The 18,915-nt window shown below is 37.8% G+C and overlaps 1 protein-coding gene across 4 annotated transcripts in view; it reads right to left on the bottom strand.

Moving 5' to 3' along the window:
- The window catches only part of LOC136865987 (uncharacterized), a 52,631-nt gene extending 35,379 nt beyond the window's left edge, over positions 1–17,252 (bottom strand). The window contains exons 1-2 of one of the 4 annotated variants that reach the window (XM_067142592.2): positions 17,200–17,252; positions 10,449–10,566 (exon numbers count right to left, since the gene is read on the bottom strand). In XM_067142592.2, coding sequence (XP_066998693.1) covers positions 10,449–10,566; positions 17,200–17,223 — 142 coding nt within the window. In that variant the 5' untranslated portion in view covers positions 17,224–17,252. Of the gene's footprint in view, positions 1–10,448; positions 10,567–10,799; positions 10,994–15,427; positions 15,555–15,586; positions 15,614–17,199 lie in introns of those variants that run through there. The other 3 variants (XM_067142610.2, XM_067142601.2, XM_067142583.2) reach the window with 3 other exon arrangements.
- Positions 17,253–18,915: the final 1,663 nt, after the last annotated feature.

Here is an 18,915-nt window from a genome sequence, read left to right as displayed (position 1 = left end):
ATAATACCAGTATAGTTGGTCTGTTATTGGACATTATACATTTTCCAGCTAACTCATTCCTGGTTGCTAGCGTTTCGCCCCAGTGTGCTAAGTTGGGCTCATCAGCTCTCCAGTAGAGCTGTTCCTTGGATGCAGACTGCATTGCACCAGTGACTGGGAGATTCAATCATCTCTATCTTCTGGAGCAGTCTCCCTCAACGAATGGTAGTACAACTCGCAGCAGGACATCCAGTGGAAGCATGTGTTGGGCTGAAAAGAGAAAAGCCCAGGCCAAGGTACTAGGCGTTTAAGAAGATAAGGTCATACTACCAGGCCAACAGGTACTGCGGCATATTCACCCAGTCAGTAACAAGACTGGTGGATTCCACGCAGGCCTCGCATTGGAGTAGATAGAGTCAATAAGTGGACAAACACCTGGGTTGTGGGGTGTATTTACTGAAGATCCTTAACACTACCCCTCCAGTTAAGGTCCACACACCAGGGCAATGACCAGTGAAACAACCACTACAAGTCCCGAGTGAGCCAAATGCAGTGAGGAAATCTGTTCCAGCTAGAAGGGAGGCTGATGACAGTTTTGCCCCGACAGCCATGGAGCATTCCAATCATGACAAGGAGCAAACTGAACTCATCAAACCAGAACCAAACTAACCAAACTAGAAGAAAGGATGGACCCAAGAGCCATGACAGAGGATGACTCAGAACCAAGGTTCAATTTCAGTCCTAGAAAATGTTGATGAGAAGTGAAATATTGTTTTAAGTTTTAGGGGGGATATTGATGCAAGTTAGGTTATATGTGTACAACTTGAAAACAATTTTTCATATATGTTATAGATTAGGTTATGTATTAAGGTTAATTTTTGTATATGAGGGTGGTCCTTATTTTTCAACTTAAGAATTTCCTTGAGTTCACCCCATAGTTTTTTTCTTTGGTTATAAGAAGAATTTTAATACCTGCTTTGCTGAAAATGAAGATGATGATTTCATGCCGCAGTGGCTGGGAAGTTGCATTATGTTGTGTCATATCGCTGTTTGTCAGCTTATTCCTGTATATGTGTGTGCTCGACTGCTGTCTACGTTCAGTTGAGTGTCAGCTTCCATATGGTAGTGTTGTGAATGTTTATTAACATCATGGTGAGTGGTTTAAGAAACAGTGAAACTTATTTATTTAGTTGGTAAAGTTAAAAACCATATCAGTGGTTATAAATTACTGTCTAATTGACAGGTTTTCTCAGTCTTGTTTTATAACTAGAGTCTGGATTTTTAGGCAGTAATAGGTTAGAATGCAAACTTATTGAAGCAAATAACAAGTATACTCCAGCCTGCACAATGGTTATGCTATGAGTTTTGCATAAACATTAGGGGTACAGCCCACCAGAACTTTTATTATATTATGGAAGAGTGGGCTGGACTACATTTCCTAATAAACAAATTACCTTGAATTCTAATCTGTTACTGCCTAAAAGTCTGAAGTCTACTTATAACATACGCAAGGTGAAATGGACTATCAGTGAAAGTGATAATTTAGTTGTGTGAATGTGTAATATTTGGGGAGAAGGCCAGAATTCTCATAAGAGCTTTACCTCACTATACGAAAAATTTATAGACCTACATTCAGAGTGGCACAATTTGCAAAAAATGTGCCCATAGGACAAATACTCATAAACATATGAGTGAAAGTTTGTAGCAAATCTAAATAATCACTTTGGTGATGCCCATGCCAATGCTTTGAACATGATAAAAAATAGAGGTGGATAAACGTCTTTTATTATATCAAAGAGAGGCTGGCCGTAGGGTTTAACCTGGAGGGGTTGAATGGAATTGAAGTTGGTGGCAAAGGAGGAAAGGGAAAAGGTTAGAGTTATCAAAGAGGAGGAAAATAAGAAGAAGGGTGATAACAGTTCACAGTTTCTTGAGATTACTAATGATTTGCCTGTTGAATTAATTGAATTGAGTGACTCTGATGATAATCCATTTTTACAGAAACCTCCATGAATCTAGGGGCTGATGACCTTAGATGTTAGGCCCCTTTAAACAAGCATCATCATCATCATCAACCTCCATGAGCTCAGCTTCAGTTTCTGTTTATGGTGCAATTGCAGATGAAAGGAAGGCAAATTCATACACGGAAAAATAACGTTGAAGAAAGGTTTTTACAACATCAAAACTAGTAGCCATTTCAGACATGCCAGTTAAGTCTGAGAGATGCTGTGTTTGTCTGTGAAGATACAACTAAGGCCTTGGGAAATAATGTTGACAAAATAGGACTTAATTGTAGTTCAATTGAAAATACACAAAAAAAAACAAAAAAAAAAAAAAAAAAAAAAAAAAAAAAAAAGGAAGAATGTATTAAATGCTTGTTTAAAGAGAACAACCCAACATTTATGACTCCTCACTGGGACAGTAAGCTGGTACCAGCATTAGACCTAAATGTCAGGGATTCAAGAACTAAAAGACTACCAATCACCATAACTTATGAAAATCCAGAACAATTAATTGGTGTAGTTGCTTACTGAATTCTGATAGGAAAAAACAATCATGGGTAGTTTGGAATGTCAGAAATATTTGGACCAAAAGGAGGTACACTGTTCTACCTGGCCCTGTTACAACACTTTTGGGTGATATATTCTTTTTTTAGATAATTCTAGCCTGCCTCTGTGGTGTAGTGGTTAGTGTGATTAACTACCACCCCCGGAGGACCGGGTTCGATTCCTGGCTCTGCCACAAAATTTGAAAAGTGGTACGAGGGCTAGAACGGGGTCCACTCATCCTTGGGAGGTCAACTGAGTAGAGGGGGGTTCGATTCCCTCCTCAGCCATCCTTGGAAGTGGTTTTCCATTGTTTCCTACTTCTTCTCCAGGCAAATACCGGAATGGTACCTAACTTAAGGCCACGGCTGCTTCCATCCCTCTTCCTTGTTTATCCCTTCCAATCTTCCCATTTCCCATAGGGCCCCCATTCAGCATAGTAGGTGAGGCTGCTTGGGCAAGGTACTGGTCCTCCTCCCCAGTTTTATCCCCCAATCCAATGTCTCATCTCCAGGATACTGCCCTTGAGGCGGTAGAGGTGGGATTCCTTGCTGAGTCTGAGAGAAAGCCAACCCTGGAGGGTAAACAGATTAAGAAAGAAAGAAAGATAATTCTATAAATTTAAATTTAGCACTTCTGCCTGAGTTATTCAGAATATATAAAAATCTTACAAGTGATCAAACATTCCATCTTATGATGTATGGTTATTTTACTTTAAGTGGTAAAAAGGGACAGTATTCTTCAGAACTATAAAAGTGACCCTAGAGGACATCGTCATAAACCTATTGTGCAGAAAGACCTGGGAGAGGCTCTAGGGGCTATGAGAAAAGGGTTGTCACTCTGAACTGCTGCTCAAAAGTTTTGAATTTCAAAATTTTCTTTGCAAAGGTACAGTAGAATATCTCCAGTGGAATTTCAAAACAGAAGAAACAAATATAACCAAACAGTTCTTGACAAACAGTGCTAAATGAAGATGTAAATTCCAGCCATAGAAACAGACATTTGCTCCGGTTTCAGAAAAAAACAGGAATCTATTCTTTTAACATGAACAGTGTGCTTGAAATTTTCCCAAATGAACATAATAGGGAAGATAGCTCTGTCAATGACAGCCTAACAGAGTTCCAAAAAAAAAAAAAAAAAGGTGGAGTGGTAATGAAAGATTACACAAACCTGGCAGAAAAAGGAAACTGAGAATGTACTACCTGGCTGAAGTGTCTGTGCACATGATTTTACAGGCAATGGAAGACGTGCAAGAACACAGCAATGATAACAGTAATAGCAATCGTGATCACAACACTGGACAGACAGAAGCTGACAACCACAAACCCTGATGAACAGTCTGAAGAAACTGAAGAAACCGGAGCCCAGGCATAACTTGTTGGTCAGTTTGATAGCGTTAAGGAAGATATAAAATGTTTCATTGGGAAAATTACTTTCATTGTACATGAAGGAGTGACTTATGAGGCAACATCCTTGAGACACAACTCCAAGGTTGAAAACATTTATGTTTTTCAAAAGTGGAAGATTTGTGTAAATTTGGTCAAGAAGAAGTGGTTCAAATGATGAAGGAACCAACTCTTAGGCAAGGCATACATAGTTTTAAGTAGTAATGATTGTGACTGTATTGTATATTTTAGTGGGTTTTGTATTTTCTTATATTTATCTGTGCCCCTAATAACCCCAGTGGCTGTTAGAATAGGCTTTTGTATTTTTAAGCATGACTGTCCCTAATGACCTCATCCCTAGGGCGAATAGGAACGCATTTTAATGGCTAATTATTCAAAATTTTGAAATACTATGTGGATGATAATTGGTTTAAAAGCATGTGACATAATCTTTCACTTCAAAGAGCAGAAAGTACACTGCAACTTTTATTACTGGATTTATTGTTAAAAAGCTTAAAATCTGTTCTTATTCATCCCAGTTTATGGTATATTTAAAATATTATTGTATTTGTGTTGTGAAGGAATATATATAAGTGTATTCAGTGATAGTGGTGTTGTATGTTTTACTATATTGTTGTAGCTATGTCAACATTTCTCCTGTACTGTACAAAAAAGGTAGTACCACAAAAATGATCTGTAGTAGGTTACTGTGTAATTACAGTGTATCCCTCATGAACTGGATGACCCATTATGACACTTAGCCTACTGTAAGTTAAAATGAACATCAGCCTTGTGTGTGATAAATTTTGTCGAACCGTGTATTGTCAGGACATCATCATTCCTTGAACCGTCCCTTAGGTTCAGGCTCACATGCTCATGTCCACATTTCATGGATTATAATGATACAATTCAGCATGCCATTTCCTTCAAAATAAAATCTCTGCAGATTGATACAACATGTGTTATAGCAAGTCTACTTCTCTACCTCAGTTAAGTGATGTGCACCCACATGGCAGCAGTCTTCTTCACATTGAAGTCTCAAGCGTGTCTCACATTAGGTATGGTTTGATCACGGCCATTAGCACATTTTCGTGTTAAAGAACATCGGTACATCGGTACAGTGCAATAGGGTAGAGCATAGTCGTCTACTTCATAAAACTCTAAATGACACATTCATGTGATGAAACTGCAGAGAACACTGTGGTAGTATAAAGACAAAAGTGGAAATTGGTTGAAATTTCTTAATTTTTTGTTTAAAAAAAATATTTTATTGTTGTATAAGATTTTGTTCTGTTTGGACCTTTGCACTTGGAAGAAGTGTTTTGATCTTGTAAACCTCGATCTATCCAGATCTTTTTCAATTCTGTTTTAGAAACTCTTATTTATGGGTTGTATCAAAATTATAATTTATCTGTGAATTTTAATATTTTAATATTTTTGTTTATTGTTGTAGAAATTTGTGATACTGCGTGTACCTACACGTGCAGTTCCAGAAGCGTGTTTCTGGTTGCATAAACGAAGAATTTTCTCGAACATTTATTATCAATGTATCAGCAAGAATGAAGAGACTTTATTGGAGAAAATAAGAGTTAATAATGTAATTGGTGAATGTGGAAGTCAAAGGTGATTTCTGTATTCTGATTGGTTCTCTTTGATGGTAGCACAATGTCCTGTTTCTCAATCTTACCCCACTCCTTGCTATCATCTGCTTGTTGCTGTGTAGCAGCGCCTTCATGGAAGAATCAGCCAGTGTACCACCGTTGCCCAGGGAACGCCCGAATGCCTTATCTAGCACTCTTCGGGGAGGCTCCTTCCGTGTTCCCCATTCTATTCAATCTTTACATCCATAACCTGCCAAGAACAACTTCAAAGAAGATACAATTTGCAGACAATCTAGCTTTAATTACTCGGAGTATGGATTTGGCACACTGTGAAGATGTACTTACAGAGGACCTAGCTACCATGTGTGACTATTTTCACAAATGGAGACTCCAACCAAATCCTAGTAAAACGGAAGTAACAGCATTCCACTTGCATAACGTGGAACTAATCAGAAACTACATGTGTTTTTTAATGGAACAGAAGTCTCCCACAACTTCTTCCCAAAATATATGGGTGTCACACTGGATCGATCCTTGTCGTTCAAACAGCATTGCTCGAATCTGTCAAACAAGCTGAGTACAAGAGAAATCTACTGCATAAACTAGCAGGCAGCAACTGAGGTGCAGATGCAAACACTCTTCGCACTGCTTCACTTTCTCTAGCATACTCGGCTGGTGAGTACTGCGCTCCTGTGTGGGAAAACAGTGTACATTTGAGCAAGATTGATGTACAGCTCAATGAAACCATGAGAGTTGTTACTGGTACAGTGAGGCCCACTCCTACTCAGTGGCTGCCTATTTTAGCAAACATTGCTCTGACAGATCTGAGGAGAAAAGCAGCGAAAGTACAGTTGCTCAAGAAGACCTTTACACACAGGAACTCACTTTTGTTCAATGCCTTACGAGATCCACCTGTGATGAGGTTAAAATCCAGGAATCCACTCTGAACTGATCTACACTCCTATGAAAAATTCAGCATAACAGCAGAATGGAGACAGCAATGGGAACAATGTCCACCCACCTACGTCTTTCTGATTAAAGACCCAACAAAGAAAGTGCCAGGTTTCGATCTTCCTTGACATGAGTGGTCAAAACTCAACCATTTCAGAACAGGCCACGGCAGGTGCCAATATATGATGAAAAAGTGGGGACATTGTGAAAGTGCTGCATGTGCTTGTAGTGCTGAAAAGCAGACATTGCTTCATGTTGTTGAGAGCTGTCCACTGTCAGCATTTAAGGTTGGTTTACGAACTCTGCATGAATTGACACCAAGTGCAGTGGACTGCTTGTTGAAGCTGGACATCCTAGTTTAATCACCTCTATATTTTAATTTGTATGTTAATTGTATATTTTTACACATTATGCTTGTAAATGCCATACGATAATAATAATAATAATAATAATAATAATAATAATAATAATAATAATAATAATAATAATAATAATAATAATAATAATAATAATAATAATAATAATAATAATAATAATAATAATAATAATAATAATAATAACCCCACTCCTTCGGTGGGAGCAAGGTAGGATCTGTGTCTTTGATCATGTGACCATCTGAGTGAGCAGACGTGCTCCTCCTTTGGTCCCCTCATGAGAAATCCGATTTCAGGGAAAGCACTGTTTCTACATTTTAACTTCATTCGAATGTGATAATTTCTTTTCTTACGCAGGAGTTTATCCTCCAGTTTCTAGTTTGCCGCTAAATTTGTCAAAATGACTTAGGTTTTCAGCTAAGATCTTATACCTTTTGTTTTGGAGGCAATACCTTTTTTTCTTAACATTATAACTTGTAATTATCCCTCAAGTTTGCCTCCAGGTATTTCTGTCACCTATGCAGTCTATGCACATTGCCTGAAGAGTTTTAGATAGTGATGCAAGTTTTCTGTACCTCTGTGTTTGGTTTTATTTCTACATTTGTGTAGATTGGGATTAGCCCTCATTTTAATCGATATGTATCATTGAATAATTTGTTAAAAATGAAGCCATGTTTTCCAGTGTTGACTTAGTTAAATGTAACATGTTACATGTAACATGTTAAATGTAAATGTGTTTGACAGACTGAAAAGCCTTTGTTACATTCATTGAATAATGTTTCTCGGCATTCCTATTCTGTGATTAAATTTCCTTTAGGGCACTGCGTGTGTCTGCAGGTGCTGTTAATTCTTCAATTTCACTTTATAAAGATCTTTCTCTTTTGAGTTTTTGATTTGTATCCTTTGTTCTCATAATGCAAAAGATTAATAGAGTCCAGTGCGCTTGCAGGATTTGCTTTGCAGCAACTTCTTAGTATATGAAAGGCAAGCAGAGGGATATCAAATCAAAATTGCTTTATCTAGATAGATAGATAGATAGATAGATAGATAGATAGATAGATAGATAGATAGATAGATAGATAGATAGATAGATAGATAGATAGATAGATAGATAGATAGATAGATACATAGATAGATAGATGTCTTTATTTTCCTCCAGATCTAAAGCATTGGAACCTTATTGATCTAATAAAGGAGAAAAATAATAATGCCCAACCTAGGCAGCTTAAGCTGACATTCACATATAATAATGGTCTGTTGGCCCTAGTATAAGGCAGTATGGCAATAAGAAACTAAACTGGTAACATATTACTGTGTAGAGTACAATGGTGTCGGATTGCATCTGCACTTTAAACAAAGAGTATATCACTTCCGGCCGGGTTCGCACTCAGCACATTCTTTCTTGAACATTGACCTCTCTGTTTTTTACTTAAATTGCAAACCTGGCTTCGTATTACCTCCACTGTAGTACTGGTGTGCAATTTTTCACCTTACGTTTCATTACTGTTGACCACTATTTAAACTCTATTATCCCACTATATTTATTATCTTTAGAATCCAGACAACTCACCACATTAAATGAAACCATATTCACTCACAGTTAACTTGGACCCTCAGCTCATATACCATCCATCTCCACATTTTAGCTTTATCCTTAACACCTATCCAATTTACAAACACTCTCTTCCTCATTCACTACACACTTTACTGCCTACTAATTTGACTATTTAATCACTCTTGTCATAGTTATGAATAACACACACACTCCGCTATTCTCATGTGTACAGCAATTTACTTTCTACTGCAGATTGCCTTTTTTGCTTCTTGTCTCTATGCCTTCATCCAATTTGTTCTTCTTACCCCATATCTCTCTTCGGCTTAAACTTCTCCCTTTCGCCACAGCACCTCTTGTTTCTTCTTCCTGCCTCCCAGCCATATTTTCACTTCGTTTGTGTGCTCTTGTCACATCTTGTGTTTCCGCCCCCACAATCACTCCCTGTATCTTTCTTTCTTCTCTCACACAGGCCTCCATCCTCAGCTCCTTAATTAATGCCCTAGTCTCCCTGGTCTCCTTCCTTATCTTCTTCCTCATCTCATTTGCTACCTCCCTGGCTCCTTCTTCGATCGATTTGGAAATAGCATTCACGTCTTCCTCTGTCAAGTTAATTTCTTCTTGCTGCGAGCTAGGATCCAGTGTCTTATTTTCTTTGGTTCTTTTTTTGTCTCCAGGTCTGTCTTCACCCACTTTACTGTCTCTGACTTGCCTTTCTTCCACCCCTTCGTCCTTCCTATTTTCTTCCATTTCCCGTAATTTCTTTGCTGTCCACACTCTGGTCCATAGTTCATTGGTTACTACTAATTGTTGACCCTTAATGTAGGCTCTTAACCCTCGTATTTTAGCCCTGACCAAATGTTTCTTCAGAGTGTTTATATTCTTTACCCCTTCTCTTCCCACGTCTCTTTTAATCCAAATTTTTGTGTTACATATATTGTCTGCGCCCCTTATTACTACTTCCGCCATCAGGGTAGAAAACAACTTCAGTTTTATTGGCCTATCACCCCGTTTTTTTACCTATCCTTTCCACATCATCAATATCACTAAAGTTAATTCTCATCATTTTCTGGATGACTTCCACAACTTTGTAGGTTGTCAGCACTTTGTCTTCCCCTTTGTCTTCCGGCACTCCATATATAAATAAGCATTTCTTCCTGCGTTTTCAGTTACTGTCTTCAATTTCTGCTTTCAGCTTCACCACCTCTTCCTCCATCTCCTTTATTTTTGCCTTGAGTGATATAATTTCTCTCTCACTGATTTCCACCTTGTTCATTGTCTCGTCTGTTTTTCCCTGTATCCAACGCCTCATATGTTCAAATTCCTTCATTTGTTCCTTCATCATATTTTTAATCTGTTCAAACGGACATACTTCTTCCACCACTCTTCTTATGACCTCCACGTCTTCCCATTTCATGTAATTGCTTTATTTGCAGATGAGGTGTCTATCTTGGTGGCAAATGGTACATAAAATACTACATTATCAAGCACTAAATTTTAAATTAACAAGAGAAGAAGACATTTTCCTGAAATACAGTATTAGAAAATTTACTCTAACAATTTTTCTATTAAACATACAACTCTTCCGTAATAAATTTATATTATTTACAAAATTCTACTCATAATATCTTCTGTAGCCTACTTACAAACATAATCAACTTATGTACAGTATGTGGAATTACTTCAAATAATACTATACAACTGCTATAAGATTAAAATTTACGTTGCATTTTTAGAAACTCATTTTGGTACCTAAAAAGCATAACGACTTGCTGCGTCTTAACCTGAGATCCTTTTGTCACCACTTTTCGGCCATAACTACGCTTTTCGACCATAACTACTAACACTTATTACCGGATTACACGAGGTGCAGCTGGTTCACCTGGTACAGTGTAGAGCACCTGCAGATGGAGCAATGCTTGCATAATTACAAGAAGTAGAGTTTGCTATTATTTTATCGTTATTGTGTATAACTGAGCAGACTGTCATATCTACATCGACAGTTATTTAGAGTCAAATTAACACTAGGAACAACACAAATGTTTTATTATAATACTTACTACTATTTTTAACCATATCTTTCAGATCATTTATAACTGCAGTCCTTAGGCTATCACTGTTGATCAAGTGAATATTCTTCTTCAATTGGTCCATGTCGATATTTCCTTTGTCATCCATCTGTGAGAGACAAGCATACAATATATCTGATTAGGTTACTTCTTTCAATACTATTTCAAAACCTATCTAATTCTTGTTCTAAGTCAATGAGAACTACATCAGCAAACTGTTAGCAGAAAATAATACAGTACATATTTTGTCTTATCTCAACCTTATTTGTCTAATGTCATTCCACAACATCTCTCCACTAGCAACTCAAATATAGCTCTCAGTTGAGCGACTTGTCTCCTTACTTTCAAGTCTTCCCAACCCAAAGTTGGCAACATTTTCGTAATACTACCCTGTTGTCGGAAATCACCCATAACAAATTGTGCTGCTTTTCGTTTTTTGGATATCTTCCAGTTCTCAAATCAAGAAATCCTGGTGAGGGTCCCATACACTGGAGTAGCCATATTCTAGTTGTGGTCTTACCAGTGACTTACATGTCCTCTCCTTTACATCCTTACTACAACCCCTAAATACCCTCATAACCATGTGCAGAGATCTGTACCATTTATTTACAATCCCATTTATGTGATTACCCCAATGAAGATCTTTCCTGATATTAACACCTAGGTACTTACAGTGATCCCCAAGAGGAACTTTCACCCCATCAACACAGTAATTAAAACTGAGAGGAATTTTTCTATTTGTAAAACTCACAACCTGACTTTTAACCGCATTTATCCTCATACCATTGCCTCGACCATTACCGGACTCAATAATCTCACAACATTATCGAGGTCATTTTTCAGTTTCTCACAATCTTGTAACGTATTTATTACTCTATACAAAATTCACTTGGTACAGTTGTTGGATCGATGGGACAGATGATGCTGTTTTCCAAAGGCGAAGCGTGTTACAAACGTAGACACTCAAACGGAAGATCAGCCTTAACATTAGTTTCTGTACTTCGTTCTAATGTGTGTGAGAGCAGGAAAGGTACACTCACACAGAGGGGGACCAATTACAGACAAGAGAAAGTACCCGGGTTTGTTAATAATTAAACAAAGTCATCATCATCATCTTCCTTCCAAGTATTGGGCCATGTGACCCGTTACGGTCTTGCATTTTACTTTTTGCAAGACTTGAAAGCAGTCAAATGTCCTTCCGACGGGTTGCTAGCCTGAAGGAAGTAAGACCATTGGTGGGGCTGCCACCTCTCAGCTAATGGACTAGCTGAAATCACAGCATTTCCTCCATAATGGATATAACGGTTATACCGCCGTGACTCTGTCAACAGGGCTGGGAACAGGTTTTCATCTCGGGAAGGTGAGGTTGGCCTTTGGGCAGGAGAGGTTATGTCATAATCATCATCATCATCCTTCCAAGTACTGGGCCATGTGGCCCGTTACGGTCTTGCATTTTCTTTCCATCGCTTTATTGGACGTCCTACCGATCTCTGTCCTCTTGGCTGATAGCGTAGGATCTCCTTTGGTAGTCTTCCAGATTCCATCCTTTGAACATGACGTTTCCAGTTTTCTTGGTAATCATAGATGTAATTGATTACTGATTTCACATTCAGTCCCTTAAGCACATCTTCATTTCTTATACGATCCCATTTCGTATAGCCTGCTGTTCTGCGCATGAATGTCATTTCACGTGCTGTAATTCTGGAAATGTCTTGAGTTCTTATTGTCCATGCCTCACTGCTGTAGCAAAGGGTTGGTCTGGCTAAAGTGTTATAAAGACGTAAGCGAGTGTGTTTCTGGACAAGAGATGGCTTCATGATATGATTTATGATTCCTGTTGTTCTGGTAAATTTGGTTATTTTTGCAGAGATATCAATTTCTCCTTGGTAAGATAAATTGTATCCCAGATAATTGAATTCGTTGACTCTTTCCAAAATTTTATTATCTAAACAGATTTTACTCGGGATAGGGTCCTTCCCCTTAAAGGCCATTATTTTGCTCTTTTGTGGTGAAATGATCATGTCGAATTTTGAAGAGACTTTCTGTAGATTAAATACTGGCCACTGAAGATCATCTTCTGATGATGCTACCATTGCAACATCATCAGCAAAGAGTATGGCATCTAGATGTGTGAGATATCTGCTGACTGGGATTGATCCATGCCTTTCATGCCTCCATTCCTGTATTATGTTGTTCATATAGATTATGAACAGCAAAGGAGAAAGTCCACAACCTTGTCTCACACCTCTGCTGATCGGTTTCCATTCAGTCTGATGATTACCTAACTTTATTGCAATAAGGTTGTCACTGTACATGTTGTATATGTTATCTATTAACTGTTGTGGGACATTATCTTCTGCTAAGATATTAAGAAGTCTGTTCCTGTTAACTAGGTCAAAGGCTTTCTTAAAATCAACAAATGCTATGTGAGTTTCCAAGTTAAATTCCCTGCGTTTTTCGACTAAGATTTTCAAGGTAAAGTAAGCATCAGCACATGAGCGCCCCTTTCGAAATCCATGTTGTTCATTTCCAATCACATTTTCATAATATCTGAATAATTTTTCTCTGACAATATTTGAGTAAATTTTGTAACCTGAGTTGAGTATACTTATCCCTCTGTAATTTCCACAATCTTTCACACTGCCCTTCTTATGAAGAGGAATAACTATAGCTTTTTGCCAATTCTCTGGTGGTCTGTTGCCATTCCAAATTAAATTGATGAATTTGAGAAATCTTTGCTTGAAGATGTCAGTGGAATACTTGAATAATTCTGCATTTATTGAATCTTCTCCAGATGCTTTTCCATTTCTAAGTTTTCTGAGTATTAGCTCCAGTTCTTTGAGTGTAATGGTTTCCGAAGACTTGTTAAGAGATGTTGGCAGAAGAAATGGCTCAATATTTGAACCTCTCCAAAGGTTCCAGAAATAAATGAGCCACTCCGTTAGAGGTATTGCATTAATGCGTATGTCTTCTTTTACATCATTATTTAGTTTCTTGAGTATTTTATAGGTCTGTGGTTGTGGTCTTGTTATATCAGTCTCCAGTTGTGAAACAAAGTTTTCCCAACTCTTTCTGTGCTTTTTCCGCACTTCCCTTTTTGCTATTGCTCTCTTGTGGTGATACTCTATTTTATCTTCTAATTTGCCACTTGACAAAAATGTTTTCTCCACAAAGTGTGGGGCGACTGCCCCTCCCCCTAATCATCACCACTTTTTAAACAAAGATGACTCTACATGAATTAGGGCTACTATGCCGTTAGTTTGAAATGAAAATGCTGCAACAGACATTGGCATAATACCCAACACATCCACAGGTGAAACCCAGTGATCTCAATCACCACAACCTGTCATAGGGAAACAGATATCCGGTTTTTTGTAACGTTCATACTGAAAAATGTTTTCCTAAAATATATGGTCTTGTTCCAGTGTGTGATATTTTGTGTTTCCTACTCTTTCTTGATTTACTGATCACCGAATATGATTTTAATGTACAGTTGTCTGGTGAAATAGTAGAAGTTGGTTACGCATATTGTGCGGTAAGTTCGTCCATTTCTTAAACTTATTTGTTTTGTGTATTATCTCGAGATGTGATTTTCACGACAAAAGGTATTTATAACAATTTGTAATCTATGCCATATGCATTTTATATTCACTGATTTTATATCTGAGTATTCTTTTTTATAAATTGGCTTTACATCGTAGCCTACCGACACAGATAGGTCTCTTTGCGACGATCGGATAGGAAAGGGCTAGGAGTGGGAAGGAAGCAGTCATTGCCTTAAATAAGATACTGTCCCGGCATTTTCCTGGTCAGGGTGCAAAATTGCAGGGGGGGAGGGGGGAAGGAGAGATTTTCCCCCCACCAACGATTTTACCTTAAAGGTTCCCCCCCCCCCATTAAAATTGCCCAGGGGGGATTCTTTCATGATAACATTATGAGGAAAATGTAGAACACTATAATTTCTGACTGAAATTAATGATTTTTAATGTACATATTTTTATGTAAACATCAGCTATAATTCAAGTGACTGACAGACCTTCAGCAATAAAACAATGCAGCAGTGGCAGTCTGAACCTGCAGCCTATTATTCATGTTTCACTCTGACAAGTCCATCTGAAACCCGGGGAAAAAAATATAAATTACTTGGAGCTCTCCTCCTTTGTCATTTCGCTAAGTAGCTCGAGCTTACACCACTCCTGTACTTCTTGGAGAGGGTGTGTTTCCGATAAGTAGCCAATGGGACAATATTCACTTAAGCAGTGTACAAACCGACAAATTTTTTCAGTCAAAACTTAGCCCTGATAGAGGAAGGTTCCACTAATAAAGCAATAAACAAGGACAAATTGAGCCTCGTCTGGCCTTTCGTAAGAAAGCGACAGTCTCTCAAAACTTCTCAGCTGATTGGAATAATGTTCTAATGTTTATCATTCTCGTTATGACAACAAAATTCAAACAAAAAGATCTACAATTTACATTTGTCTTGGAGGAGAGGGTAATTCATTTACAGGAGAAATTTAACCCCCCCCCCCCCCCGCGAAATACTGCCTGAAATAAACACTAGTAGTTAAGCTCTATGTCCCTTCCCCCCTCCATTTATTTCTAATTTCGCACCCTGTTCCTGGTGTAGAAATTGGAAACCACGGAAGACCTTCTTCCGGACTATCGACAGTAGAGTTCGAACCCACGATCTCTCGAATGCAAACACATAGCTACGTTCAAAGCCCATCATTGTTTGTGTACGTCTACATTTTGTCTCTTTGAATCTACTGCATTTATATACTACAACTCAGCACAGAAATACGGAATGTCTGGTGAAAAGGGCGAAATCCGAGTACCGGTACATATAAAATGTTTCCTAGAATCAGTTTTGTCCTGTTTCTATATGATACCGGTACACTTTTATAGGCAGTAATTAATAGAAACCGTCATGTCACGGCTATCATTGGAGGCATTTCCGGTCTTTTACAAACCTAATTTATACAGCTGTCGACGTAGTATACTACGCTAGGCCTACACGTGGCTGTGTAGTCAGAGGCGCATGGTGATAGACTGCACCAAAGAGGATGGACTGCACATAAATGATTCTCAAAAGATCCCACTCCTTCGATAGACTGCGCTGATTGATTCACCCGTCAAAATATCTGGCGCCTTCTGGCAAAATCTTCGTTCAGTACAGTAACATTATAGGTACTTTGTTAGTTTTGGAGCCTGTTATTTTTATAACATCTTACTGCAACATGTTACTTCAGTGGAACTGGAATGTTGGAACATGTTATTCGAAAATAACACTTTAGCCCACTTCTACAAAAGCCTTGAAACCGTTCTTCGACTTTTTCATGTACACAATACCGGTACCTACCTCACAATAATACTTAACTGTGATTTAACGGAAACATATGTAGTTTCGACAGCTTGGACAGAAACGAATTCAGCTAATTCTATCTCTTTTCGAATACGTTAATGAACGGCAACAGTAACAGCCTTAATCAAATAATTGTGTTTGTCACTAGAAGTACGGTACCGGTACCGGTACCTCTGAAGACATTTTCTGATTCCAAATGGTCTTCCACGAAAGATTCCTCCGAAACCAGTAAATCAAGAGTAGCCAAGTAGGCCTAATTCCCTTTAGTAAATGAACATAACGAAGAACATTGACTTTCTCGATGACCCCTGAACGGCAATTCCTTAATACCGGTACTTAAGCGACAAACAACGTCTGCTAAGCTGCTGACAACTTTCCCATTTTTGAAACCATTTCATTGTGTTTTATGACATGTAGTCTCTGCCTCTCTGAAACGGCATGGTCGATACGGCATCGCCCCAAAATATGAAATTTCTTGGCGAACTTTTTATGATTCTCAGATGCCGCGTGTATTTTAGCTTCCTTCTTGAATATTTTTTATGGAGTTTACACCCATTCTGGGCCAAGAATCTTCCCCGGAACGCCAAACATCAGGCAATAAAATCACAATAACTTTTGTCCATAACCTTTACCACTTCTACGCAACCATTGATATTTATCATACCAGCTTTTCTAAAATTGTCGAATAAATTTTCCGTCCAGTTGTGATACGGTAACCTTAGGGCAGGCCGTTTCTGTAACGTTTTTATCGTTACCGGTACCTTTTGTTCCGACGACAAGTATGAAATACCATTGTTAAGTAAATACACTGATGAATTGAAGTCAGGACTGTTAAATTCAGAAGCCATTATAGGCCTATCCTGATTAAACACAAACTTCCACACGAGCAAACAAGAATAGCACTTAATATTTTATCACCAGTAACTATTCCTATATAATGCAAAATTAGCACTTGGCCTATCACTTTATTATAATACACTAGCATACGCATACACTTTTAGCCACCTTGCTCTCACGTTTCGTACCACATTCGTAACTTTGAAAGTGTAACTGTTCGATTCCGTTATAATACCGTACCGTACCGTAATTAATATTGGCGAGTACCGGTATGAAAATGCATGCAGGCCTACTTGAAGGGTTTTGATGCTATCATTCATTTATTAGGTGTAAGTTTGCTATACTTCGTATGTGAATATCATTATTTTATTTTAGACGTGTCTTATAATAAAGTAAATTTAAATTAATTACATTTTGTGACATGAATTTAAGCAACCCTAATTATTTGGACATTGTTTATTAGTGTATGGGGATTATTAGTTATTATTACTTAGTGTGGCCAAGCATGTATGCACATTTAAAACTGTTATCTGCGATTATTACGTTAATAGCTGCAATCTTCCCCATTCGCTCAATAGCGATTCAATTAGTGCGCGCGTGCGCGGGACTCACTTTTGAATTGTGCGCTGTGCATCTGCTTCAATCTTCCCAGCGTTGTGTTGTAGCTGTGCTATGGACGCAACAAGTCGTGTTCGTTTGGAAAACATGTTGCAAAGCTGGCGGATGGAAATAAACACTCCCGGCTAAGCTGGATATCGACTAAGGCTATGCCTTAATACGATTTCTATTTAACATGTACTTCTACCTACTGTAATTTGATGCTTTAATGATTTTTTCAACTTATTTATTATGTGAGCGTATTCACCGCTGCCTGTGGAGCAAGCAGGCATCCTACCACTGAAATGGTAATTCTGATATAAGTTTGGTGATATTGGATTACACTAAATTGGATATGATACCACCGGCATGTAATATTTATTTAAAAATTGTTTTGGAAGATCATGTACTTCAGTGGATTATTTGGTGGGAACATTATTTACAACCATCGTCATGAAATTTTCAACAACATTAACTAGACTGTTTACGAGCCAACCTTGCCACCGTTATTAAATTTTAGACCTACCTTGAGTTTTCGCCAATATTGTCAAGATTGAATCAAAAGTACCGTACTCTCTATCCCGTATTGTCAAAATTTAGTAACCGACTCAGAAAAGTTAAATCTGTATTGTTAAGGTTTTCTCATGTAAGTGATATGTAAATCGGATTGCGAGGTAAATTGGAAACGCGTGGTGCGACCATATGCATATTTATGCCATTCTACTCTTGATATTATTGTAAGTGTTTAGTTTTCTGCTCCATATACGGTGTGCACATAGTTTTGATTTTGGGATTATTATTATTATGGGGTGTTTTGCTTTCTGCCTATTTTCCCTGATCTTGTTATGCGTCCTATTGTGTCGTAAATTTCGTGTGATATTCTAACTTGGTGATTTGTTGTAATGTAATCCTTTTCTTGTCGGTATCTGCCGCGCTTATGTCTCATCTCATATGCCCATTGTCGTGCTTCCAAGGCCACCTCGCATTTAATTTAATAACGGCCATCTTTGTCTTCTGTAAAATTATTCCTTATATGAAATGTCACTGCCTATGAATTTAAATCTAATGATTTATGCAATAATAATTTTATTATTATTCATGTTTGGTAACTCCTCGGTTGTAGAAAATTGAAGTTTGTTTGCCCGGTTCTTGAACTTTGTGGTGATTAACGCTCACATATCTTATTCTCTTCAGTGTTTGTTTTCTTTCTTATCTTTTGTTGCGTCACTAGTCTACTTATCTCGTATCTTGTGGACGCTAAAATTTTGGGAGATTTTGACTGTTATTAGAATGTAATGTAGCTTGGCTTGAGTCGCTGCAAGTTCAGCTTGTGTTTGTCGTTCGGTTTTCATTGTGGAACATAACTATATTTTTTACTCTTCCCTTTGTAAAATTATAATTGGTTTGGGGAATATTCTCTATTAATTGCTAATTATCATTTAACGTAATTAGTTATTGTGTAAATTTAACTACTGATCCTGACATATTTTCTTTCTCTCTCTCTCTCTCTCTCTCTGTGTGTCAGAGTTTGCGTTACTGCTTAAAGATTCACGTAAGAATTGTAGCAAACAAATTTAAGATTAACCAAATTTATTGTGACTGGCCAGTATTTTAATTTCGAAAAGCATGCCTTAAAATTAAAATTTAACTTTTTAAAGGTAT

This window comes from Anabrus simplex, chromosome 1, assembly GCF_040414725.1.
Source record: "Anabrus simplex isolate iqAnaSimp1 chromosome 1, ASM4041472v1, whole genome shotgun sequence".
In the NCBI taxonomy this organism is placed as follows: domain Eukaryota; kingdom Metazoa; phylum Arthropoda; class Insecta; order Orthoptera; family Tettigoniidae; genus Anabrus; species Anabrus simplex.
Note: the sequence above shows the minus strand (reverse complement) of the source record. Positions and strands in the feature narration are given on the sequence as shown.